At 41.5% G+C, this 27,672-nt stretch overlaps 1 protein-coding gene across 1 annotated transcript in view; it reads left to right on the forward strand.

Annotated features, from left to right (window-relative positions):
• The window catches only part of VOPP1 (VOPP1 WW domain binding protein), a 193,740-nt gene that overhangs the window by 149,238 nt on the left and 16,830 nt on the right, over positions 1-27,672 (forward strand). The window contains 2 exon segments of the mRNA XM_020981280.2: positions 7,278-7,355; positions 17,549-17,685. Coding sequence (XP_020836939.1) covers positions 7,278-7,355; positions 17,549-17,685 — 215 coding nt within the window.

Genomic DNA, 27,672 nt, shown 5'->3' on the forward strand with positions numbered 1-27,672 from the left:
AAGAAGAAGAAGAAGAAGAAGAAGAAGAAGAAGAAGAAGAAGAAGAAGGAGAGTGAAGGAGGGAGACAGAGACAGAGAGGGAGGGAGGGAAGGAGAGAGAGAGAGGATAAAGGCAGAGAAAACAATTAGGAATCTTTTTGGACTAGCCCAAGCAAGAGGTGATGAGTGGGATGGAACAGGTTAGTAGCTGGTTGGACAAAAAGCAGGGGATGGATGCAACAGATAGAATGGAGGAAGACTCAGTTGAACTTGGCTATTGATTACCTATGGGGGCTAGGATAAATAGAGCAAAATACTGAGGATGGGAACCAGAGAGTGCTATATATGTTATATCCCATGTGTTCTTTTTGAAAGGTTTCTCTTTTCCAGAAAAGTTAACTTGATTGGATACCAGTTATACATCTTACAAAAAGCATAGAGCATATAGCTCCTCTCCTCAAGGAGATTATAGTGTAGTGGGGTATGAAGTAAATCACTGTGAAGCCATGAACAATTAATTAGGTGCTAGATTTTTGTACTCAACATGGATAAAAGAGGAGTCCAAAGAAGAGAGAGAGAGAGAATACAGTTATCCCTTCCACACTGGAACTTTCCCCAATGCAGTTTCCATATATTGTGGGTCGGCATAAGAAATGAAATGAGAAGTTTTGGGGAAGCCACAGATGACACGCAAAGGCCAGAAAACAATATGAAAAAAAGTATCTGTACTTAACATTGACCTACATATAACTTATAACCAAATACTTAGCCCAGATTTTATAATAAGGTATTGTAAACACCTCATAAAAGAAAAAATTCAGACTTCTCTGTTACTAAGGGAGGACCAAAGATTTTTACACCATTTATCCAGGTCACAAGGGTACTGTGCCCCTGACCCCAGCTATGTGGAAGGATAACTGTAGTCGGTAGAGACTGGAGAAGGCTTTGTTGAGTAAATGGGACTTAGATTAAGCCTTTTTCCCTCTTTCAATAAATTTTTTTTGGATAACTGAATTTCAGTATAATTGGTTTCCTTGATGATTCTATATGTTTTATTGTATGTATTTTAAAGCATTCAGAGAAGGGACTTTGCCAGACTTCTGAAGGGATACGTGTCCCAAAAAAGGATTAAGAACCTCTGCCTTAAAGGGTTATTATAAAGGGAGAGGGAGGATTTTCACAGAAGGAGGAATATAGCAGAAGGAAAGGTTTGGAGGCAGGAAAAACCTGCCATGTTGGGGAACAGCAAGAAGTCTGTGGTCTGTCAGATGGGTCAGGGTTACAGAATATTGGGAAAGAAGGTTAGCTGGATTAGGTTGGGGCAAATGAAGAAGGACCTTTATTTATTTTTTAAATTAATTAATTTATTTTTTAGTTTTCAACAATCACTTCCATAAGCTTTTGAGTTTTAAATTTTCTCTCCCTCCCTAGACAGCATGCAAGAAGAAAAACTTTTAAAGCTTGACAAGGGAATTTAGACTTAGCATGTGGTAGGCTTATACATTCCTCAGCCAGGAGGGATGTGATAGAAGTAGTGTTTTGATAAATCAAGATGAGTCTGGCTAAAATACAGAGGAAAGATTAGGAGGGAAAGAGATTGTATAGCAGGGAGGCCCACTAGGCTCTTCCAGTAATCCAGGGGTGGGCTGCTGACAGCTTGGATTAGGGTGGTTGGCATTGGAAGTTAAGGAGTGGGAATAACTGAGAAATCTTTTGAAGGAAGAAATAACAAGACTTGCCAATAAATGAGATACAGGAGCTAAAGGGAGAACGAGGAACCAGAGATACCTCCAGTATTTTAAGGCTGGGGAGCAAAAGAGTGTTGTGATTAACACTTACTGAGGAATGAAGTAGTTTGCAAAGGAAGCTAATTGGGGGGGCAGGGGTAGCGATGGTAATGATGAAGAAGACAGCACTGTGTAAAAAGGCAAGACAAATATTTTTCTTTAGATACTTAGGACTTTTATTTTTCCTCTTTTACTAGGTCAGAATTATTTCTTGATGCTCTCTAGGAAGAAGTCATTTCACATTCTAAGAAATATCCTCAAAGTACATGTCTGAAGACGTGTGAAATATTTTGAACTTGCCTGAAATTTTCTTGGGACTTTGCAAGAGATTGATTATACTTTGGAATGATTTATTGAGCAACCAGCATTTTTCCTGAAGGTTTCCCCATAGAATTAGACCAGGATCTGGTCTTCCTCCTCTTGTGTATTGCCGGTGTGCTAGCCCCTAGCATGATCTCTCAGGAATCTCCAACCTCTCCTTATCTCTTGGTTCTTTCCCTACTGCCTTCAAATGTGCCAGTCTCCCCCATCCCTAACAAATCTTTTATCGGTCCTACCATCCCCTCACACCTTCCTCCTATATCTTTCCTCCATTTCTCAGCCAAACTCCTTGGGAAACGCTGTCTGCATTCACTGCCTCCACTTCCTCTCTTCTCTTCAGTTATTTGCAATCTGGCCTTTGACCTTATCACTCAACTGAAATTGTTCTCTTCAAGGTTACTAAGATCTCTTAATTGCCAAATCTCAATCTCCTCCTCCTCCTCAACATATCTATTGCATACAACACGGTTGATCAAGCTGAGTTCTCACGACACTCCTTTCTCCTGTGTTGCCTCCTGTTTACTGAACTCAGCACATTATCTTCCCTCCTCCCTTCCCCCAAACTCTCTCCTCTTGCAAACTTCCCTGTTTCTGTTGAAGGCGCCTCTATATCTCTCCCAGGTTCATAATGTTGGGTTGTAATCTTCTTCTCCCCTTACCTCACTCGACATAGCCAATCAGTTTCTACTTCCACAACATCTCTTGAGTCTGAACTCTTCTTTCTACTCAAAGCTATCATCTCAGTTCAGATACTCATCATTTCTTGCCTCCATTATTTCAACAGCCTCCTAATTGGTCTCCCTACCTCAAGCTTCCCTTCACTACAGTCCATCCCCCACACTGCTATCAAAGTGATTTTCTTTAAGCACAGACCTGACCGGATCATTCCCCTACTCAATAAAGCCTAGTGTCTCTGTTGTCTCTGGGATTAGGTATAAACTCCTTTGTTTGACTAGCCCTTCATAACCTGGCCCCTCTGTAACTTTCCAATATCATTGACATTCTTCCTCTCATGCCCTGTGATTCAGCAGAAATGGCCCTTCTCTCTGCTCTTTACACATTCCACTTCACATCTCCATATCTTTGCATTGATAGACCTTCATTCCCTCCTTTCCTCCCCCTCTTCCTTTAAAATGCAGCTCAGGTTCTATATGAAGTTCTTCCAACCCCCCATCCCCAATTTAGTGCCTGCCTTCCCTCTAAGACTTCTTGGATTTCACTACCTCGGATTTAATCTCTTTCTATTCATTCCATATATACTTACATACATATACTTCTTATCTTCCCTAAAAGAGTATAAGCTCTTTTTGATCAGGGATTATTTCAGCAGTTAGGTGGCATAGTAGATAGAGTGCTGGGCCAAGAGTCAGGAAGACCTGAGTTCCAGTCCAGCCTCAGACATTTACCAGCTAGGCAAGTCACTTCCCCCTCTATGGGCTTAAGTTTCTCCCTCTATAAAATGGAGTGGTTGGACCGCATCGTTTCTGAGGGCCCCAGTTCTGTGATCTTATAAGTCTGGGTGTCAGTCTCCAATGACAAAATAAGGTGAAACATGGAGACCTTCCATTAGATAATTCAGGTGAGAACCTCTGAACAACCCCTCAAAACCTTCTGGTAAGACCACATTTTATAAATAGAGGCATTACTCCAACCAATGGGACCGTGTCACAATCCCATCACTGATGTGCTATAAGCAAGAGAAAGAGCAGTGGAGTGCTGCAGCTAGAGTCTTAGATTTGGAAGTAGGGGACCTCGGTCCAAATTTGAGGCAAGTCCCTTCACTTCTCTGCATCTTATTTGTCTTTGCTCTAAAATAAGTGGTTGAGCTGGATGGCCTCTGAGGCCCTGTTTAGCTCTCAATCCATGACCCTAAAAACTAAACTCCCCCTTAACGCTCAAACCCCACAAGAATGTGGTTTGGCCACCTGCCCATTTCTGCCTTCATTTCCGGGGAACTGACTTGGTGCCTGTATGGTTGGTTCTCCTAATCTGTTTTTATTAATGGGATTAGTTTTATCTATATGAATATTGAAATAAGACTTTTCATTACTATCATTCAGCAAAGGTAACCACTGGGTCAGATTCTAAGAGCTGGAAACAGTGAAAAAAGATTCCCCCCATCCCACATTACCCCACCCAAGGACCAAAACATTGCTAATTATAGTGATTTCATCCCAACAAGCATTCCCTGCTTCTTGAAAAATTGAAGATGGAGAGTGGAGATCTATCAGTCAATCAAAAAGCAATTATTAAGTACCTGCTCTGTGCCAGGTATTGTGCTAAGCACTGGAGATGAGATAAAAATTAAACCAGTCCCTGCCTTCAGAGAACTTATATTTTATCAGGGGAAATAACATACGCACATTATATGCGTGGATGCATATAATGTATGTATGTACGTACAAATATTTCACTTGTTAGTAATTTTTCAGTCGTGTCCAACTCTTCATGACCCCGTTTGAGGTTTTCTTGGCAAAGATACTGGAGTGGTTTGCCATTTCCTTCTTCAGCTCATTTTACAGATGAGGAAATTGAGGCAAACATGGTTTGCCCAGGGTCACACAGCTAGTGAGTGTCTGAGGCCAGATTTGAACTTACAAAGGTGAGTCTTTCTCACTCTGGGACTGGAGCTCTATCCACTGTACCAGCTAGCTGCCATATACAAATATACAAGTCAGAAAGGAAATGCAATAGAAAAAAAGGATTTGATGCTACCTGGCAAGGAGCAGGGGTCTATTGTCAGATTCTCTCAGCACCCCAAACTCATGAACATCACATAGCATTTACCTACTGGAGTTTTGTCTTCACCACTCTCCCTAGCCTACTGGGGATGCCTGAACACCAGTTCAAGATTGAATTTCAAGAACAGTGAGTATATCATATCTCTAGTTTGTTTCTTCATATATTCTACTGTGATAAGCACTCTTCATCCACCTGGTTTTTTCTGTGTGGATAGTTTTTTGAGGTATTATGGATCTCCTTTTAAGAGGCTTTGTATTGTCCTGGGACTTGACATCATCCATAAACAAGCCTCTGGAGCACCTCACCACTTGTAAGGAATCCCATTTTCAGTTTGGACTCAGTTCACATCCTCCATATGTCAGAGATTTTTTTTTTATTTTTGGCCAGGCAACTGGGGTTAAGTGACTTGCCCAGGGTCACATAGCTAGTGAGTATCATGTGTCTGAGGCCGTATTTGAATTCAGGTCCTCCTGACTCCAGGGATGGTGCTCTATCTACTGCGCCATCTAGCTGCCCCAAATGTCAGAGATTTTTACTGAGCAATTGACTCTCTGTTTTATGACTTACCTGATATTAATTATCAGGGGATAGTGAAACAAAGTTGTCTTTCTTATATGCTTCAAGGAATCTTAGATGATTTTTATATGTTGCACCCTTTTTGAAGAACAGCCTTTAAAGTTATACTTTTCCCTACCATTCTATAGCATATAAACATCTATAGAAACTTTATGTAAAGTATACAGAATATATAAAGTATATAGAAACTATATTTTATATATAAGTATATAGAAACTTCATGGCTTTTTTCTAATAGTCTTATTAGACATTAGAGCTAGAAGGTACCTTAGAGATCATAGAATCATAGATTTATAGCTGGAAGGAGCCTGTTATATAGAGTTCAGTCCCTTCAATTTACTGACATGGGAACTGAGACGCAGACAAGTCTAGCAAGTAGCCCAAGGACACACAGCAAGTTAGCGGCATTGCTGGTCTTCAGAGATGTCATCTTCAGGGTCTCCGAAAGACTTTCAATCCATTATAGCATACAAGCTTCCAGTCTTATCCTTTTCCGACTTCCTTATAACTTTCTGTGTTTCTTTGTTTTCATTGTCCCGCCTATTAGATCCACATACCCTTCATTGTGTGGGTAGTGTTTGCTTGGATAGAAAGTGACATTTGTTATTTCCCATTTAATACATGAATTGATGTTATTAGCAGCCCTATTTGTTCACAGTAGACAAACTCAGGATTATTGTGCAAAGTGTGTTTCCATTTTTCTCATATAATTGAAGCATTTTCCCTATCCCTCCTCCACCTACCTTCCGCCATATTTTTTTTCTCTCAAAGAATTGGTATCAACCTAGATTGCTGTCATTCAGTAACTTAATAAAATCTGGAATCCACATTTCCCCCTCCTTTACTGTTAAATTTGGGGCCCACTCTGTCACAGTGCATATAGCTCTGAAAGGAAAAATAGATCAGCTGCCTTGGGTGTCCACATCTTTTCCCTTTTTTAAAAAGCGTGGTCTTAGGAAAGACAAAATGTTCTTCTGCTTGGAAGTTGAGGAGGGATGGGAGGGGCTATTTTTGGTGGAAGGGTTTTATTTAGGAGAGGGGTATAAGGTAGACCCCACCAACATTTGTGCTGGTTTGGGGCCATATCTGTGGTGTAGATAAAGTCTGGAGTTTTTTGTAATGGGCTGTTATATTCCCAGAGTGAAGTGGGGCTGAGTTGGCTCTCCCCAGAGCCTAGCTTAGGTCTTTTCTTTGTTACTGTTACCTTCCCTGCCCTTGATCATTGGTGGCTTCCATTTGCAGTCAGCTCATAGCCTCCAAACAAGTGTACCTCCCTTTGAGAGTAATTCTGCCCAGCTGTACTGAAAGTGACCAGAGTGTGATGAAGGACCATCTCAATACCCCATCCAGATTGGAACATTCTATTAACAAAGAGGCCTCCAAAGGTGTTTATTTACAGCTGTTGGTGAATCCAGCACCAATGAAGCTGTGTGTGTGTGTGTGTGTGTGTGTGTGTGTGTGTGTTAGTTATAGACACAGAGAAACAGAGAGACAAGAGACAGAGAGACTGACAGAGGTGAGAGCAGAAGCCAACAGGTTTCAGGTTCCCTAGCAATCCTCCTGTTTGGCAGGCAGGAAACCAGCTGTGCCCCATGTGACCATGGCAACAGCTTATGGTTTGGTCTCCGAGTCTGTGATGACGTATTCAACCCTGCTATTGTCAGAGGATCTAATTACATCAGAGACAGTGTTAGCCACATAGGTCACATTTAATGGTGTTTCTTATTTAATCAGCTGCATTTAAAGGCAAATAGACTTGGAAATGCATTTTCCCCTTTGTTCCCTGCCCCAATGCCAATTCCAAAATAGCTTCTACTTTTTTGTTTGAAATAATGACCGACCTCCAATTGTTTCTTTTGTCCTCCTCTGCAGATGCCGCTCCTATGAAGACTGCTGTGGGTCAAGATGCTGCGTGCGGGCTCTGTCCATACAGAGGCTCTGGTATTTTTGGTAGGTCGCTGCTCTTACTACTTAGTAGTATTTCCCTGTCACTCATTACAGAGGCAGCTTGGTCATGGATCAAGAGTCAAGAGTGGTGTCCAGAAGGCCTGGGTTCAAATCTTATCTGTGATACTACTGATGAGAAATAAACAGGTCCTTACATTCTTTGAACCTCAATCTCTTCATCTGTAAAATGAAGGAGTTCAAGTAGATGACCCCTAAGATCTCTGTTGGCCCTAAATCTATGATCCTTAGAATCCAGCCACTGCTTCTGAATATGACTGGTTGCCAAGTATGTATGAAGGCAGAGTCCATCTTTATTGCTACCATTAAACTCATCTGCCTTGCCCCCTGGGTATTGTGTTATAGACAATATTTTGTACAGGGAATAACATTTTCAAATGGCTACTTTGGTGTTGACATCATGACCAGTGCTGCATGGCCTTTGGTACCCAAAGAACTGTGCAGGAAACTCAGTCCTCCAGCTCTTCTCATTAACTCACTTCAATACTCAGATTTCAAAGGTATAGGCACTGCTTCCCACACAGGACTGTCATTAAACACTCTTGATGAGTTGTTGCGGCCTGAAGAAAAGAATGATCATTTAGCTTGGTGGTAAGGAACTTTCATGGTCTTAAAGCTGACTGGGCCTTGGACCCCAGACATAATCAATTCCCAAATCCTCACCCAAGCCTTCCTAGCTTGATAGAACCTGCCAGCACCTGATGTCAATTGACACAGCTTATTAGAACCCATGGCCTCCTAGCTTTCCAGAGCTAGGACAGATGATATTGAGGGAATTAGTCCTAATTCCTTCAGTGCCTGAAAACTGCAAACTGCTTCATATTCTCCTCTTGACCAATTTCTGAAGTAGAGCTACTGCTGAATAGCCTAAGTGGCTAGAGAAATTAATATTCAGCAAATTAAGATACATACTAATTTTTATCATCTTGAGTTTCAGGTCACCTGGAAATCTTTTTACACTGAATTAATTCAATTTAACAAATATTTATTGAGTGCCTACTATGTACAAGACTGTGCTAAGCACTAATACAGATACTGAAATGAGAAAGGCTGAATGCCTGCACTCTAGTAGTTTCCAGTAGTTTACAATTTCCTTAATCTCATGGATTTTCCTTATGAAGCTTTTGCATTTTATTTTTTGTATTTTCAAAAGTAAGCATTTATTTTCTCTCCCTCCCACTTCCCCACCAAAAAAAAAAGGGAAAAAAAAGAAGAAAAAGAAAAGTCATGTAACAGATATGCATAGCATATGCACAGTCAAGCAAAACCAATTCCCACATCTACCACGTCCAAAAATGTCTGTCTCATCCTGCGTCCCGAGTCTATCACCTCTTTGCTTGATGTTATCTTTAGGACAGTGGTGCTGGTAACTCCCTGTCTGTATGGCTGTGTTGCCATTAAAGGATTCACTCAGGAGCCAATGATGGTACACTTTGAGGGGGAGAGGATACAATTATAGTTTCGAGGCAGCATGAAACTGCAGAGCTTGATTTGCAGTTAGGTATTTTCAAGATCCAGCAATCATGACTTTGGGTGGAAGTGTCTCTTTAAGAATTTGTTTGATTTTGATAGCAAACAACTATAAAGATATATTAACTGTTGTTGTTATTGTTGGTGCTTCTTTCCCATATGCCAGGGATACTTGGGCATATCTGAGAAAGGGGGAAATAAAAGAAACGTTCTCTTACACAGAAAACATCTGTCAAGCTCCAGTGGAGGCACTGGAGATGTAAAAATGAAAAACAACTTCATCTCTACCTTCATGGAGTTTACAATAGTATGAGATGGGTACACAGATAAAAATTATATGAGATAGAATATAATAATAGCAAAGGAGACATCCAGACAAAGTGCTCCAGGAAAGTTTGAGGAGGAAAATCACTTTCAGCAGGAGGTGGGATGAGGGGAGGGGAAAGGGAAATATAATAAGAGAGGACTTCATGGAAGAATTGACACTTGAACCTTGATGTAAGTGAAGGATTTCAGTAGGTAGAGACATGAGGATGCAGGGGATACTGCATTCCAGTCATGAGAAATGGGTCACTTTTACACATGAAAGAAAAAGCAATTTATTAAGTACTCTCTACATATCAGCCTCTATGAAAAGCTCTAGGGGTATAAATGCAAAAGGCAAGACTGTCCTTAACCTCAAGGAGCTTACATTCTAACAGAGGAAGATAGCACTTATGGGGAACCGTAGTGGCTACGGAAGGGTGTTTTTATCTGGAAAATCTCAGGGATGGCTAGTGAAACCATAGGGTAGTTGATTGACAAGTGGTGTTGATATGATTACTTTTCCAAGAGTGGAAGGAGGCAAAGCTGGAGAAAGGGTATTCATGATGTGACATGGCATAAAGATGCCCAGAGAACAGGATGAGGGTTTGAGTCAAACTAGAGATGGAGAACTCTTCGCAATTATGGGTCAGGGTCTCAGGATGGGAGCTGGAACATGGGGACAAAGGGTGGACTGAGGCAACCAGACATGAAGTTGGAGCTGAGGATGGAAAGAAGCAGAAGACAAGAAGATATGATTACAAAATAGTAGTCCACTCTGCCTAAAATATACTGGGAATAATAAAGGTAGGTCATAGCTGACTTGTGGAGGGCCTCAAATGTTGGGATTCTACTAGGCAATGAGGACTCGTGGATGTTTTTAAGTAGAGGAGTAAGATGGTAAGATCTGAACATTATGAAAACTTTCTTTGGCAGCTGCATTAATGGATGCAGTAAGACAAGTTAGGTGATGCAGGCAAGGGATGATATGAGCTTGAACTAAAGTGACAGCTGTATAATGAGGAAGGGGATGGATGAGTAGGATCAATCAACAAACCTTTATTTTGTACTTACCATGTGCCAGGCACAATGCTAAGTGTTGAGGATACTTAGAAAGAAACAAAGCCCTGTCATCAAGGAGCTTACATACTGATGCATACACTTCAACAGAATTTGGCAACCAATAGGATGTGGAACATTAGAGAGAAAAGGGAAGAGTGAAAGATGACTGAGATTGTGAATGTGAATGACTTGGAGGCATTTGGACAGGGACTATAGTCATTTTTATATCTCCACATGACTAAAGCATCATCTGCATAGAGTGATAATTGAAAGGTGTGAGATTCCCAAGGAAGGGAATGGATAGTCAGACCATATCAAGGATGTACTATGTGCCAGTCACTGTGCTAAGTAATGGAGTACAAAGACAAAAAACACACGAGTCATGGCAACAACCCATAGTTTAAAAGGACCTTGAAAATGAGCCAGTGAAGGAGATGAAGAAGGAACATTCATATAGGTAGGAGGAGAAGCAGGAGAGAATGGCATCATGAAAGCCCAAGGAATAAAACATGCCTAGGTTGCATCCCATGTCTCTTTTCCTGTTGCTTTTCGGTCTATAATTATTGTGCTGTTGTAAAGGACTGGGCTACAGAATCACTAGAGACCTCATGGAGCCTGAGAACTTCTGTCCCAAGAGGCTTCACCAGCAACCACTTCAATTTGCACAGAATTTCCCTTTCACATAGGGACCCCCCCTGCCAATTTGTGTTATCGGGGGAAGTTCCTGAAAGATAAGGTGACATCCCCCTCTTATTTACTTAGCCAAGTTTTTCCTTTTATTTTAGTGCTTTGTGTTCTCCTGATCTCCTCTACCATCAGTAGATTCTCTTTCCATATAGGTCATTTGAGGCAAAATAATTTTAGAAATTGCCAGTACCCTGAGCTGGAGGGTACCTGTCATGTCTACTTGCTACCTTGGCTAAATGTGCCAGTTACAGTCTCCTTGATCCTAAAGTGGTCTCCCTCATGGCCATTGAGGTGACAGGAGGCCAGCTTCCCACATAGAATGGGATCAATTTCAGGCTCTCACTCCTTCTATTATAGCCCTCGGCTGCTTTGATGCCTGACATATCCCAGTTACAGATTTGTTTCTTTGGTTTAGGGTACTTTGTTCCAGCCAAATACAAATAACCATGGTAGTGATAACGTACTTAAGCCTTAGCCATTCTAGTGGGTTACAGCTCCAAAGAATCAGGGAATATTGGTGCTGGAAGGGACCTTAGTGTATACAGACACTGTAATCCTAGCTCTGTGACTATGGGAAAGTGAACTCAACCTTTCCAAACCTGAGTTTGCATGCTCTAGTCTGTTAGCCAATCAACCAACAAACATTTATTAAGCATTTACTACGTGCCAAGCACTGTGCTAAGTGCTGGGAATACTAACGTGGAAGGACAATATATAAAAAGGAGCTGAAAATCAGGTTGGAGAGGAGGATGGAGAGAAAGGTACCCAGTGCAGGGGCATGGTAGAAAAAGTCCTGTGGAAGAGTTGGCACTGCACGGGGCAGTTAGGTGGTATAGTGGATAGAATACCGACCCTGGAGTCAGGAGGACCTGAGTTCAAATCCAGCTTCAGACATATGACACTGTGTGACTCTGTGTTCAAATTTCAGCTTTGCCACCTGTGTGACCTTGGGAAAGTCACTTAACCTCTATCTGCCTCAGTTCATTCACCTGAAAAATGAAGTGGTTGTACTAAATGGTTTTTTAACCAGAGTGTCCTCCATTTGGCCTTGGGCTCCTAGGATCATAGATCATATAGTTAGCTGGAAGGAACTCCAGAGACCATCTAGTCCAGCCTCTAATTTTATAGATGAGAAAACTGAGGTTGTGACTTGCCCCAAGGTAGTAGACATCAGAGGCAGGATTTGAACTTGGGTCCTCTGACTCTTGAGTCAATGGTCTTTCCATATATCACACTTGAGCCAGTTTTCCTGACTGATCCCTGATTCCACAAGAGGAAAACAAAACCTGGCAGAGATATCTGGCTCCCTTTTGATCTGTTAGTCATGTTGGTTAATATGATCAGAAACAGGGGAACCAGATAATGGGGTCTCTTTGTAAAGAAGATGGCCAAGACATATAGAGATTTATTATAAAGTGTAGATGGGTTCAATTACCCCAGGTCTGGGATGAGTTTATATTAGAATTGAGAGCTGCCCTGTAAGAATCTTGTAAGGGATTCTTTTTTCCCTGAAACATCAACATTTTGGTTTTATTTCAGGATTCTTATGGGGATATTTTACCCAAAAAACCATCAATGTTCTGTTTTATGTCATGTCCTTATGTTTTATGTCATTGGAGAGATCATGGGATTTGAAGTTGGAAGGGACCTTATCAAGGTCCAACCATGGACATTGCGCCTTACTCAAGATCCCCCACAATAGTAACTAACAGAGTTGGGATTCAAAGATAGGCCCTCTGATTTGGAACTTGGTGTTTTTTGTACTCTGCCATACCAGCAGTAAACACAGATGTGCCCTGCAGGGATAGGAAAGGCCTCGTAAATGTTAATTGGGCACACAAGACACGACAAACAGTGTCTGCTATTGCCAGGCATTGTACTAAGCACTGAAGACACAAAGAAAAGGTCTTGCCCTCAGCGAGCTCCCAGTCTAAAGGGGGAACACATAAAAGAAGCTGCTAAGCTAGGGGGTGGAGTGGAGATGGAGGCTGTCTGGCACTGGGGCAGGACGAAGTCCTACAACCAGGTGGGAAATGCAAAGGGAGGGAGGAGCCCCAGGGGCAGGGAATACTGAGGAGGTATGTGTCAGAGCCCATAGCATCTAATCACTGACCTGCTTTCTCTTGGTGTTAGACCTGCTGGGCCAAGACCACTACAAATGTGGCAACAGACAAATCAGATATAATAAAGTAATACGTATGGGACGGATTCCCCTTCCTGCAGGTGAAGATGCCCAGCAGAGCTTGACAGCTATAATGATGATTGACTGATTGATGATGTTCTCTCCTCTTCATCAGAGTCCTCTATAACTACCTCACCAACCACCTGGTAGCCCACATCAGAGAACACAACCTAGAGAAACTTCCATCCTGGGGCCCCAATCTCCTGATAGGTGACTCCCCAGAACACTGTTGTAGGAAAGGCTTGATTCCTAAAACTGCATTCCCTCCTCTTTGGCTTCCCCAGGCTCCTCAACCACGTCTTCCCACCCCCTATAGGTCTAGACCCATGAACCATGATCACATCAACTCTGCCACTGACCTTGGATTGGGTTTTCCCATCTAGTACCCCAAATTTGCTCTACATTGCTGTAACTTTCCAATGGTAGTGGCCATCTGTAAGCTCCTTGAAGGCAGTGACAACTTTTGCTCTGTGTTTTCATCCCTAGTACCTAGCACAGTACTTGGTACATAATAAGAGCTTAATAAAAGCCTTTTCATACATTCCTACTAAGGACTTTTCTCACAACAACTTTGTGAAGTGGGTAATTGCAAGCATCCTCAATTGACAGATGAGGAAGTTGAGGCTCAGAAAGGTTAAGTGATTTGGCCATAGTAACAGAGGTTGTTCATATTAAAGCCAAGATTCAAACTGAGTTTTTCAGACCCCCCCCTTTTTTTCCAATACCCCTAGGTATCCAGACTGCCAGAACTGTGCCATGCCCCAGTCATGAAAGTATCACTTGATTCCTCTTATCCCCAAGATGCGTAATCCCTCTGGTCGAAAGCTCAACTCCACCATTGTACACTGCTCCCACACCAATTACATGTACTAGACATACCCATTCCTTGCCTTACATTGGGCTGAAACACCATTGCTGGCCCAGTGCAGTGGCATGCAGCATGTCCCTTCTGGCTACAGCTACTAGGCAACAGAGTTTCCCTCAGCCACTTTAACCGTCCAGGAAATTCTCTGGTTTCACTTTAAAAAGGTCATCTGTCCTTGATCCAAAACAACAGTTTTGAAAGCAAGAGGGAAGAGTACTATCCTTGATTAGAAAATGCAGCTCACATCCCATGGAAGTATACCCATTTATTGGGAAAGGAAACAAAGGGATGGTCTTCTCTGTATTCTGGTTTGCAAAGTACAGTAGATTGATAGAAAAAGCACATTTGCTCCTCTGAATTCTGGGAAGGTCTCCAAGACAGGACTAACAATGAAAAAGAATATCTTACAAACAATCAAACCCATAACTCATTGCACTTCAAAGAACTATAGCTTCTTATTAAACTCTCTCTGCCCTCCTCTCAAATCTCCCTTATCTCTTTCTTCCCTCCCATTTTTCATCTTCACATGCTGCTTCCCTTCATCAACTCATTTTTTTTCCTAATGCATTCTGCTCAGGACTCTCGCCTTCAAGAATGAGTGACTATATCTACTGACAAGCATCTCAGCCCATAACTCTCTCTTGATAGTTGCTAGTTGGCCCTGTCTCCAGCCTGCTATGTGCTTAAAAAAAATAGTTGAAGAAGCCGACAGTGAGCCCTGGTATGAATTTCTTTAGTTCTTCTGATAGATATGACAGTGTGTTGTTTCACCTGTTGGGGGATAGGAAAATGTCATCTAAGAGAGGAGAAACTGAAGTAAGTTGGGGCTTTTGTCACAGAAAAAAATCATAACTGGAAACCATAGGGTGATAAGCTTCAGAGCTGGAAGCCTTAGATGCCATTTAGACCAACCCTCTTTATTTTATTGATGAGGAAACCAGGGCTTATAGAGGTAAAGGAACTTGGCCCTGGGTCAAGCAAGGAGTGACAGAGCTGAGATTTGAGCCCGGGTCCTCCCAACTACAAATCCAAGGTCCCTTCTACACAACCATGCTGCCTGCCTCCCTTCAGTCATTACAGTTTCCATTTGGAATGACTTAGCCCCATGAATGTTGAGCAGCAGTACCAATACTGAATGGGAGGGAAATGAAGGAGTTTGGTCAAACAGATTCTTCCATCTCTTCCAGCTCTAAATCTGTTATTCCAATATGATTGTGTAGTTCATATTTCTATAACAATATGCTACAATATATAAAGCAAGTTTCCTCCCAACAATCCCGTGAAGGAGGTGATACAAACGTTATTAGCCGCACTTTACAGAAGATGAAACTGAGTAACTCAGAGGACTTGCCCATGATCACATGACTAGTGAGGGTCGGAACTTGAAATTGATCTCAGGTCTTCTGGCTTCAAGAGTAACTGGTAATTCCCATGCTATGGGAACTCAGCTGTCACCTGAGAAAAAATCACTGGCAACTCTAATCTTTGCTCAGGTTTTAAATTCTTCTCAAACTAGCCCAGAGTCTCCCATATGATTATCACTGTGTCCACTCTGGGGAGGTCAGGCTTTAAAGGAATAGCAGTTACACTCTGAGATCCCAGCATCTTATCTGTGGGATTTGTGTTACAGGATTGCGTATGAGAGGGTGGATCAGACAAAGAGAGAGCCAACATATCAGTTTTTAGTTGAGTATCCTGAAGGCCATCCTCCAGCATGCCTCGGATCCATCTGTGGCCTGTGACCACTTCATTCCTTGATTAGAGCTGACAGATTTGTAATGAAAAGTCCGACTGAGGTTTCATGATTTGCATTTGACCTCATCAAAACTTTTCTGCAAAGGGTTGTTTTCCCTTCCTTGCTGCTGTTTTCTTTCACTCCTGTATCTTCTTTAAGGTAGATAGTTGCTCTAGAATATAATATGGGCCAATTGTGGAGACCTAATATCACAAATTAACCCACTGATTATAATGATTTGGTGGGTACAATATGTCTAGCTCCAGGGATCACATCAGACCTTTGGGTTCAATCATCATTGCCGTCTACTTGAGAGAGCAAAAACCAGGGATAAGAATGTTTAGGTTTCCGTTGTACTTCAATATTTACAAATAACCCAATGAAGCAGGAAGTAAAAAAAATTCTAAGTCCCCATTTTTCACATGAAGAAACTGAGGCACAGAGGGCCTCAAAGTAACTCACCTGTGGTTATATAGCTAGGAGATGGTACGACTCAGTCAGGAATATGGGGCTTTCACTTTCAGTCTCATGCTTTTCCCATCAAACTATAGTGCACTGATCCAGTTCTATCCATGTTGGGAAACTACTTCCTTTTTTCCTGATGACTAGAAACATCATAGAATTAGGAGATAGGTCAATGTACTAGGCATCAGGAAAACATGGTTTCAACTCCTATCTCAGACACTTATTGCTATATGACCCTAGGCAAGTCATTTTTCCTCTGTGTGCCTTAGTTCACTCATCTGTAAAATGAAGGAGTTGGACTACGGTTTGATGGCCCCAAATCCGTGATCCTTCCACCCAATGTTTGAGATTTTTAGCAATGAATACTAAATATTAATTTATTTAAATATACACATATGTATAATTTTAGATCATCAATCACAATCACTATTTCTCAACAAAAGAAAGCCTTTTATTTTCTCAACAAAGGCTCTGTCCTTTTAAGAAGTGAGACAAGACATAGAGAAATACAGGCAATTGTATTGATTGACCTTTGCAATAGAAGAATGGAAAGTTGAGTAGGCCACAAGATTGACTTGTTTTAGAGAATAGTGTATCCAAACGTGACATGATAAGTGTTTTCTCATATTTTGATTATTTAAAATCTTTGGGCTTACTGAGTGACTCATTTGATGTCTTGGTTAGTTTTGTTGAACTAGTTGTTTCGTTTTTCTTTTGAAATCTCCCTTATTCTTTTAAAAATGACAGGGGATGGCTCTCTGAATGAGGGAAGAGCAGGGATATATTTAGCAATGAAGATGATGTGAACACAAAAGATATCAAACTAGGTTTTTTTTTCATCTTAGGGCTACGAGTCAAAGGGAAAGATGAGGCAGTTTGGTCCTGGTCATTCCTATAAGTCCAGCCATTCTCTTGCTGTTTAAGTTTATGCTTATGTCAGAGCTTTCTGATTAGGCTGGTGACATTGGTCCAGAGGTCAAATGAATGGGCAGAGAAGTCAGACTCAGTATTCCCTGAGCCAGGCAAAACTCATCACATAATGTTGCCTAGCAACCCCTGCTCTAGATCCCAAGGATCAAGAACACATCGGAACCTGAGCGTTGCTGTACACATTTTCTTGGAACAACATAGTACTACCATTGAGGGCAAAATGCTATGGGTCTGCCAGGGTTCTTCTGGATCCCCTATACGCCTCTTCTTCAAAGGCAGTGTTTCTGGTAGTTTATGTTGACAGTGAGTGTGTCCCAAGGGGATTCGGCAATGGAGCAAGGATACTTTTTGAGGAGCTGTGATCTTGATCTTTCAGGAGCATCCTAGGTTCTACCTTTCCTGCATTACCCTCCCCGCCCCACTCCAACCTGCAACCCAGAACCCACGCCAACTTGCATTTTGTCTCCCTTTTCCTTCAGGTTTCTTCTGATGATGGGCGTTCTCTTCTGCTGTGGAGCTGGTTTCTTCATTCGCAGGAGGATGTACCCTCCACCACTAGTCGAAGAACCAACATTTAATGTATCCTACACCAGGCAGCCCGCTAACCCAACAGCAGGTCAGCCAACAGCTGTCACTGTCATGTTCCCTTTTACTTTGAGTGTGTGCATTTCATTCACCTTGTGTGGCATCAGTAGGGCTTGTAGGAAGATGCTGCTGCAGAACACATACACACACATACACATATACACACACAATCACACACAATGAATATAAATTCAAGCTTAATCTTTTAACACTTCCTAGCAGATAGTGGTTGGAAAGTTATTTCATGGCATGATTTTTCTCATATAAAGGGGAAAATGACTATGGCCCCCAGTGAATGCCCAGCTCTTTCCCAGGAATAAAGGAAGAGGGCATATGAATTCATGTAGGAAAAACTTGCTTTTGTGTGTTCACACAAACTTGGTTTAATATTTTTTGGATCCATGTGAAAGCTGGTTTACTCTTCCCTCTGACTCTTGCAGTCAGTCAGTCAGTCAACTAGCACCTACTATGTGCTAGGCACTGTGCTAAGTGTTAGGGATTGAAAATAAGGCAAAAGACAGTCCCTGCTTTCAAGGAAATGGCACACCATTCTAGTGTCTTTGCCAAGAACACCCTAAATGGGGTCACAAAGAGTCAGATATGACTGAAAACGACTAAGCCACAAAGTTCCAAGGAGTTCACAGTTATGTGGGGGAGACAGCATGCAAACAGCTGTAGGAGGCATTAAGAGGAAAGGCATTAAGGGGGATCAGGAAGGACTTCTCATAGAAGGTGGGATTTTAGCTGGCACTTGAAAAAGGAGGTAGAGGTGAGAAGGGTCAGGCATGAGGAACGTTATTGAAAATGCCCACAGTCAGGAAACGGAGTGTTATGCAAGAGCGGCAATGAAGCCAGTGTCACTGGGGAGGAGAAAGGGTGATGGCCTCTACTCAACAGCGAATATGAATTCACATGCGATGCAAAGAACATCTTTACTGGAATTTAATTCATTCAGTGTCTCTGTTTGCAGAACTTTCTGGCACTATGTCTAAAACATGATTCTCCCATGGAACTATGGTCACTATCATGATAAATACTCTTGGGTAGATCAAATCCTACAGGTCAAAAGGAAATGTGGGAAACAATGTGGATATTCCAGCAAACATAGATTTATTTATCCATTCATTCGTTCATTACCAAATACCTTATACATTACTCCTCAAGGTCAAAAGGAAGTGTTGGGAAACAATCTGGATATTGCAGGAGGCATAGATTTAGTTGTCTGTTCATTTATTCATTCACTTATTCACATTTAATTACCACATACCTTATATATAACTTTTCAAGGTCAAAAGGAAATGTTGGGAAACAATGTGGATATTGCAGCAAGTGTAAATTTATTTGTCCATTCATTCATTCATTTACATTTAGTTACCAAATATCTTATACTTAACTTCTCAGTGCTCCAAGAAACTCTGTTAAAACTAAGTTACAATTGCTGATCTACATTGGTGGGGAGAATCCCCATAAAGAGAGTTCTTGGCACTGACTTAAATTAGAGATCTTCCCCATCTAAAAAATAAATCCCACATAAACTTGTACAAAAGTTTTTACCAAGAGGAAAACAAAATGTGTGATCTAGTCCATATGAATGTCCATTACACACTGGAGAACGTGGAGAAGATGTTGGTGCCATCATTCAACCAATTTCCCCTCTTCAGAACTCTGGAATAATCTTTGGCTCTTCTCACCTTCACTTCTCATCTTAAGTGATCAATAATTCCTGTCAATTTCACCTCTATAATGCCTACTGCATACATTCCCTTCTATCTGTTCCCCCTCTCCCCATGTCACCTGCCATTATCCAAGGTCCTCACTACCACCCACCTCAGCTATTGCAGTAGCCATAATAGCCACTCCTGCCTCAACTGTCTCCACTATCTAGTCCATTCTTTATAATCCAGTAGTATGTAAACCTCCTGGGGGCAGGGTCTGTTTCATTTTTTTCCTTCATGTTGCTACGAAGCACAGATTTATGACCAGCAGCTGCTATCCTAGTCTAAGCCACCTGAGATAGGGAACGTGTCCTAAAGCAGAGGTAGTTATAACTAGACAGCAGTGTAATATACATCCATCTTATATATCCACATTTCTCGGTAACCTAGCCCCTGTTCTCATCAATCTCGAAGGCTTATTTTGCCAAGAAATATTTCTTGCTTGTGTCCTGGACTAGTTTAGGTACTTGGTTAAAATGGAGTTCAGGGACCTTACCACTAAGTCCTTACTTAGCCTGACATTTTAAGCTCCTCCTCTCCTCCCGGCCTGATTCTAAACTAACTTTTCAGCCTTATTTATTATTCTAATTTTCCAGCCAAACTGAATTATTCAATTTCTTTAGAATTTGTTCTGTACTTTCCCACCTCCTATCTTCTACTTACTAGCTGTGGGACCCTAGGAAAGACAATTAACCTCTGACTACCTCAGTTTTCTTAACTGTAAAATGAAAATAATAATAGCACTTACCTCACAGGGCTGTCTTTGAGGTTCAAATGAGATAATATTTGTAAAGCACTTAGCACAGTGCCTGGCACATAGTAGGTGCTATATAAATGCTTATCCTCTTCTCCCTTTGTTCAGTCATCCTCTGTATCTAGAATGTCCTCCTCCCAACTTCAGCTCTTGTTGATATCTTGTGGACACACCAAGGACCAGCTCTGTCATTACCTCCTCTCTGAAGCATTTCCTGATTTCCCAGACAGAAACATACCTCACTTAGCTGATCTCATAGTTCATTAAATTCCTGAATCTGCATCTCCCCCTACCGGTCTAATAACACCTGGAGGGCAATGATCATGGAGTAATTATCTTTGTCTAGCTGTTAGATAGCTAGAGGTTCGCAAACTTATTTGGCCTACCACCCCCCCTTTAAAAAAAATTACTCAGCACCCCCCTGGAATCTACTTTCTTTAGCCCTTTAACAGTTGGTTTTTTTTTAATTACATTATTTCAAACTACTACCGCCCCTCCCGATCATTCCAGCCCCCTGGGGGCAGTATCACACACTTTGGGAATGTAAGGCTAACACCATGCATTACACATAATAAGAAATTATTAACTTTGGTGAATGAAGAATGAATTCACCAGATCTCATCTGCAAAATTGTCATAATTTTAAAAATGTTCCTGTAGGCAGAGCTAAAAAGCAGATAGAGTTATAGAAACCCAAAATTGGAAGGGTCCCTACCATAACATCTCTTACAACTTTCACTGAGTTGAACTGAATTAGAAAATGCAAACTGAATTGGAATCCCTCTGGTTCTACATGCTTAAGGTTGCATTTTCACATTATTCTTCTGTCCTAGTGAGTAGCACCATGGCTTAATAGAGAGCTGGCCTTCAAGCCAGGAAGACCTGAATTTTAACTCCCCTCTCTGACATATACCGCAAATCACTTACCCCCTCAGTGCCCTGGGTAACTCTCTATAACTCTAGCTTACAGAGAAGGTGCCAATCTCCATTGCTCAAGAGAGTGTCCTTGTCTGACAGTTCCCTATATTCATGAAATCATAGGTCCAGTTCCTATCCTGATGGGAGGATGTTCACTCTGAAGTCATAGTTAGGGAGACTGTGCTGATGATAGATACAGACAAGGGGAGCATCTATTCTCCAGACCTCCTTTTGGCTCTCCTAATACCACTGCACCTCGACTCTTCTTGCTATATGAATTCTTATGCCTTATTCCTTTATTTCTGGGCAAGAGCTGGGCATTCACTGGGGTCCACAGCCATTTTCCCCATTATATGAGAAGAGACATCTTAGTACGGTAGAATAAGTGCTGAATATAGAGTCAGAGGACCTTTGATGGTTGTACTACTTAATACCTGTGTGAACTCAGGCAAATTGCCCCAACTTTTGGAGCTTTGGTTTCCTCATCTGTAAAAAAGAAAGTTGAGCTAATTGTTCCTTCAAGCTCTATTTCTGTCATCCTGTGATTCTAAAGTAGTAATTATACTTGGGACTCTATCAAACACCAATGCCAAAGAATTGAAATGCCGAGTCTCCTGGCACCATAACATTTCAATGTTTATCAGAGTGTGTCAGGAAGTTACCTGCATCATCTGGGTTGACTATGATGAATAAATTGTACAAATTAGAGCTATGCCCCAAGGTCTGGTGAAGTGCATAAAAAGTTGAGTCAGGGAAGTGGGCAGGTCATCCCTCAAAAGATAATTTTGTGTGTGTCCTGGCCAAGTGATAGTGCTCCAAATGGATATCTGTCTGATTATCATGTTTGAAATGGAGCTGTGCAAATGAGGAGCCTAAATGTCCAGTGGCTCCCAATTGCCTTTAGGATCAAATACTGAATGCTATCTGGCATTCAGAGCCCTTCATAACCTAGCTTGCTCCTACCTTTCTAGTCTTCTTACACCTTACTCCCCAACACATACCCTTTGATCCAGTGACACTGGCTTCTTGACTATTGCATGAACAAGACAGGCCACCTGTCATCTCTGGGCATCCTCTCTGTCTTTGTATCCTTATGGCCTACTACAGTATCTGGCCCATAATGATCATTTAAATAAATGCATGCTGATTTGGTTTATTGATTGGTTACTTTCTGAGGATGGATTTAGAAGCCCTAGGTTCAAATCTAGGCTTTCAAAAAAAATTATCTATATAACCTTAGGCAAGTCATTCACTTCTTCTGGCTTTGGTTTCCCTACTGCAAAATATCAAAGTTGGGACTAGATATTTAAGTATCCTTCCAGATAGGAATACTTTGATCACTCATGAAGTACTTACTCAGTACCCACGTGAGCAAGGCACTGTCCTAGCTACTGAAAGGCATAGAAAGAGAAGTAAGACATATTTCTTCAACTAGAATGTTAAGTCCTTGAGGACAGAGGCTAAGGCAGACACATGAATAGTCATAATACAAAGTAGTCCACAGTGCTGTTTGGTGCAGGAAGGGTCCAATAGGAGGAAGAGAGTTTATCCTGTTTGATGAAAATGAGAGTAGGCCTTCTGATGGAGGTAATATTTGAATGGGTCTTCAAGTATAAGAAAGATTTTAGGGAGGAGAGATGAGGATGACAGAAGATGAGCATTCTGAGTGCATTCTGACAGGATCAGGTACCCAGCTACTGCTCCCCCAGAAGCACAGAGTTATCACAGAGCAATTCCTAGTGCTGGGATGTATGCCAGGATTCCAACATGGGCACATGTGCTTGATCACAGACTTATGAGCTTTCCTTAGGGAAATACATGGAGGACATGCCCTCCTGGTCAGGACCCATCTCCAGTGGCATATTCTGAATGAAGCTTTTTCTGATTTCCCCAGTGGCTAGTATTTCCCTTCTCCCCCCTCCACTCCTTCCCTGAGGTTAGATTCTATCTGCTCTATATGTGTCTTATCTACACCTAGGTAATATATGTATATACTGTTTCTCTGTTAGAATGTAAGCTTCTTGAGGACAGAGATGGTTTCACTTTTATCTTTGTATCCCTAGTGCCTAGCACAGTGCCTAGCACACAGTAGTGACTTCATAAATGTTTATTGATTGATTGGTCACCTTCTGAGAATCGATGGAACTCTAGACTAGTGGTTTCCCAAGTATGGTCTGGGAACCCACAGGGGTCCCTGAGACCCTGTCAGAGGGGGTCCTTAATTTTAAGAGCATAAAGGGATCCTGAGACCAAAATGGTTGAAAACAGCCTTTGCCTTAGAAGGTTAAGCACAGAGAGGAGAAATTCAGTATCCCTAAACTTCTGTAGCCACATTACCATTCTCCAAAGGGAGTCTTTTTCTTTTCTCTCATCAGCTCATGCTTGCATGCTCTCTGTTCCCTAAATTATAATCACCCACCTGAACAAACATGAGTATTGGCTGCTTATGTCACTGTTCTGTTCTCCCATATGCTGGCTGAATACAAGCCTCTTGTGAAAGACATGGAATGTCAGTTAACTTTCCTGGCACACTATATCTTTTTCCCTCTTTTCTCCCTAGGCTAAGATGTGTAGTCTTCCTCACTGTGCTAGTAGGAGAAAACAATCAGGTCCTCCAGCTAATCAGGGGGCTTTTAATGGAGAGGTTTTTTTTTTATTAATGTAGGCAGGGGTAGTTGAGTGAAATACTATCCTATGAAGCAGTAAAGGCAGAAACTACAGGTATTTTTCCAGATCTCTTTGGGTGCATTTACCAGGCAGATATGGGTCAAGGACCCAGGATGAGCCACTGTACCTGCAGGTCCCATAGGACTGCACCAAGATACCCCCAAAGGGAAACCATTCTTGTAGGCTGACTCAGTTTCCAAGACTGTTCAAGCCACAGAAACTCTTCCATCCGTCTTTTGCAGACAATCTCCTCCCACCAAAATTACATACAGTCTAGGTTTAGAATGAGAAAGCATAATTAGAACTTACTGGGAAGTATGGGCTTGACCCCTCAGTTTCTCTAACTGAAAGATACAATAGATGAGCTACCAGTGAGTCAGGGCTTCTCCCCTGTGCCAACCAAACACATTTCTAGTCTGTGATTTTCTTTTTTTTTTTCCTGATGAACAAAAATCCTTCCATGTTCACGTTCATCCTTTTTACTGGAAATAGCAGCTTATTCGCTTCCCATTGTCCCCAACACAAACTAGTGAAGTATTTGGAAATTGGGATTTTTGTCGATGAGAATTGCTAAATCCTACATTTCCTGAACAAAATGATGGTGTTCAATTTGCCACCAGCCTGTTTTTCTTTGATGGAATTTGGTGGGAAGATAAATGTGAAAAGAAGATGGCACCCATGGCTGTAGTAGTTCCTTGGTTGTGTGTCCGTATGATTGATTCAAAAAGTAGCAGTTGACTACCTAACAGTTATAAAGTGCTGGGCTGGGAAAACATGGAGATATACAGGGCCGTCCCAGCCCTCAAAGACCTTACTGTCTAGAAGGAAAGATGAGACGCATGCACAAAAACCCCTCATCAATAAAGCAAGTCAGAAAGCATTAATTAAGTGCCTACTGTAGTGCTAAGCACTGAGGAGCCAAAGAAAGGCAAAACAGCCCCATTCTCAAGAGGCTCATAGTTTAATAAGGGACTACCTGCAAACAACTATATGCAAATAAAATATACTAAGATAAATTGGAGATAGCTACACTGAGAAGCACTGTCCCAAAGGCACAAAGTGCTTCAAAAGTTCAACGGAGGGAGAGTGGGTGGGTAGATGATTGGTTCCCCTGCTCCCCTGGGTTAGGGCAAGGCAGCAGGCTAACAAGTATTGAGTAGATGAAAGCTGAACAAGGGAAAGGGAGTGCAATGGAGAGGACTGTTGGCTGTGTGAGCTTGAGCTTGGCTGAATCACTCCATTCTTGGGACCTCAGTTTCCGTATTTATAAGATGAGGAGGTTAGACTAGATGATCTCTTCTGTCCATTCCCACTCTAAACTGTGATTTTATGAGCAGTAGGTTGTAGTAGGAGAAGAGGAAGAAAACAAGCATTTATATCTATCTATATATCTATATCTATATATACCTACACATATATGTATATATGTATATATATGCATATACACATACATTATATATATATACATACACACAATATATATACACATACACACATTCACATATATGTATATGTATGTATGTGTTTGTTATACATCTATACATAGTATAGGTATATATATTATATATGCACACACACATTATGTACCAGGTGCTATGCTAATCACTTTATAAATATTATCTCATTTAATCCTTATAACAACCCTGAAAGGTAGGTGCTGCTCTTATCACCAAGGCAAGCCATGGGCAAGTCAGTGGATTAGGAGTAGTCACATGCCTGGGTTCAAGTGAAAGCTGTGACAGTAATTTATGTGGTGATCTTGGACAAGTCATAGCCCACTGTGGCCCTGAGTTTCTTTCTCTGTACCAGACTAGACAAGTTCTCAGACTGCTTCCAACTGTCTGAATGATAAAAATTTAGCAGTTTACATGTTTCTTGTGCCAGGAGGGAGACTAGGTCGGTTGACACTGAATCCTATTTGCAAGTTTAGGGGAGGAGGAGTTTGCAGTTTTCTTGAATCAGTGAATGCATAAGTTGAGGGGCCTGATGTATATTAATGAGGTGCTAATCATTCCCCCAGGATTTTTTTTAATGCCAAAACTTTTTGATTATTTGTCTAGGGAAAGAGGTGATGAACATCTTACAAAAGCTTATAATGGAAATGTAAAGGATTTAAAAAGTGGAAATGGTCTTGCTTTTTTTTTTTAAGTCAGGCTGTTTGTTTTCTACTGGATTATCTTCCACTGAAGTTAATATCATGTATTTCCATTAAATAAGGAAAATGTCCAAGGTACTGAATAGATCAAAGCACAAAGCAGTCTCTGCCCAGGGGCTCATACACATATTTTAAATAAATAAACCCAGGGAGTTTGCAGATGTTTTTACAGATTGTATATTTGCAGATTATAAATATTCATTTGGAGATTTTCAATTCCTAAAACCAACTGTAAAGTCGCAAATCTGGGATCCTTAGTAGTGATGAATTTTGAAAATGAGAAATAGCTATGTTCTGGAATGTTTGCGTGAGCTAGATTATCCTATGATGCCCTCATAGATCTCCTCAGCAGGGAAGGACTTGAATCACCCAGGCCATCAAGCCTGAGTCCCATTTTAGTTTGACATCACATCAGAGTGCTGAGTAGAGAGCAAAGGGAAGCCTTCTTTCTTACCTCAGTATGGAAGGGAGAACCTGGATTTGCAGAGAGTCTTTCAAGGCAGTGGGTTTTAACCTTCAGTCATAACAAAACCCAGTGTCTGAGCCAATCCTTCTAAGGATATAGAAAGAAAATTCTCTTTCCACCTTATTCTAAGCTCAGGGCCTGTTAGGGGCCTTCTATAACAACTGAGCAAAGACTCCATGAAAGAATCAAGTGAAAACACCCTACAAAATCCCAAAAGGGAACATAATCGGACTCCTTCCTAAACATACATTAAGCCACCACCCCTTCTAAGGCTTGCTCTTTCTTCCTTCTTTCTTTCCTTCCTTCCTTCCTTCCTTCCTTCCTTCCTTCCTTCCTTCCTTCCTTCCTTTCTTTCTTTGTTAGGCAATGGGATTAAGTGACTTGCCCAGGGTCACACAGCTAGTAAGTGTTATGTGTCTGATGTCAGATTTGAACTCAGGTCCTCCTGACTCCAGGGCCTGTGCTCTATCCACTGCACCACCTAGCTGCCTCCTTAAGGCTCTTTCTAAGCTTCAAATACCATATGCAATGAAGGGAAATGATTTCCTTCCCTAGCACCCTACTTCACCCTGTAAGGACATACTAGTCTGTTCTTTGCCATGTAGGAGAAGAATGCAAGTTCTTTGGTATCCTACTGAGAGTTATTAAGCTTATGACTCAGTTTTCCAGTCTATCAGGCATCATATGTTTAATCCACAAATATTTATTGAAAGCCTACTATATGTAAAGTACTTTGTGGAAGGTGTAGTAGTATCAAATAAATGAGTTCATCATGGTTACCAAGCATGGCTATCACAGAGATCCCATGAGGTTAAATAACTAATTATTTCCTAATAGGGTAGGCATTATCCTGGTTTGTGCTTTAGCTGCTTCTCAGAGAAGGATGTATGGGGTGTTCAGGGAGGACTTGCACCTCTGGTGTGAGGGCTTGCTGAGTCCTTTTCAGGGCTGTGTATCTACCTTTGGTGTTCATCTTTCACCCAACTCTCACCTATGGTTCTAAGAAGCTATAGCGTGCACAGTGGCCACACCCCAGTAAAACCATCTTAGCAGATGAATTAAATCAGGTTGAGGGTAATTTACAGGCCTCAAACTCATTGGTAAGTTAAGGGAATGTCTGCTCCAAGACTTCACCTGGTGGAATGAGTGGATGAGAATAATTTATTCTAATGGCCATGAAGCTGACTGAAACAGGTGCATGGAAAGCTTAAGAGTTTGGTCCAGTATGGAAGATGGCAAAGCCATCCACTGTATTCTGGGCCAATACCATTGGACTTTGATGACTCTGGAAGAGAGAAAGTAAGGCTAATAACTTTGCACATCTCTGCCTTACTTAAATCCAAT

The sequence above is a fragment of the Phascolarctos cinereus genome, unplaced genomic scaffold (assembly GCF_003287225.1).
Source record: "Phascolarctos cinereus isolate Bilbo 61053 unplaced genomic scaffold, phaCin_HiC Scaffold_4;HRSCAF=312, whole genome shotgun sequence".
NCBI classification, from domain to species: domain Eukaryota; kingdom Metazoa; phylum Chordata; class Mammalia; order Diprotodontia; family Phascolarctidae; genus Phascolarctos; species Phascolarctos cinereus.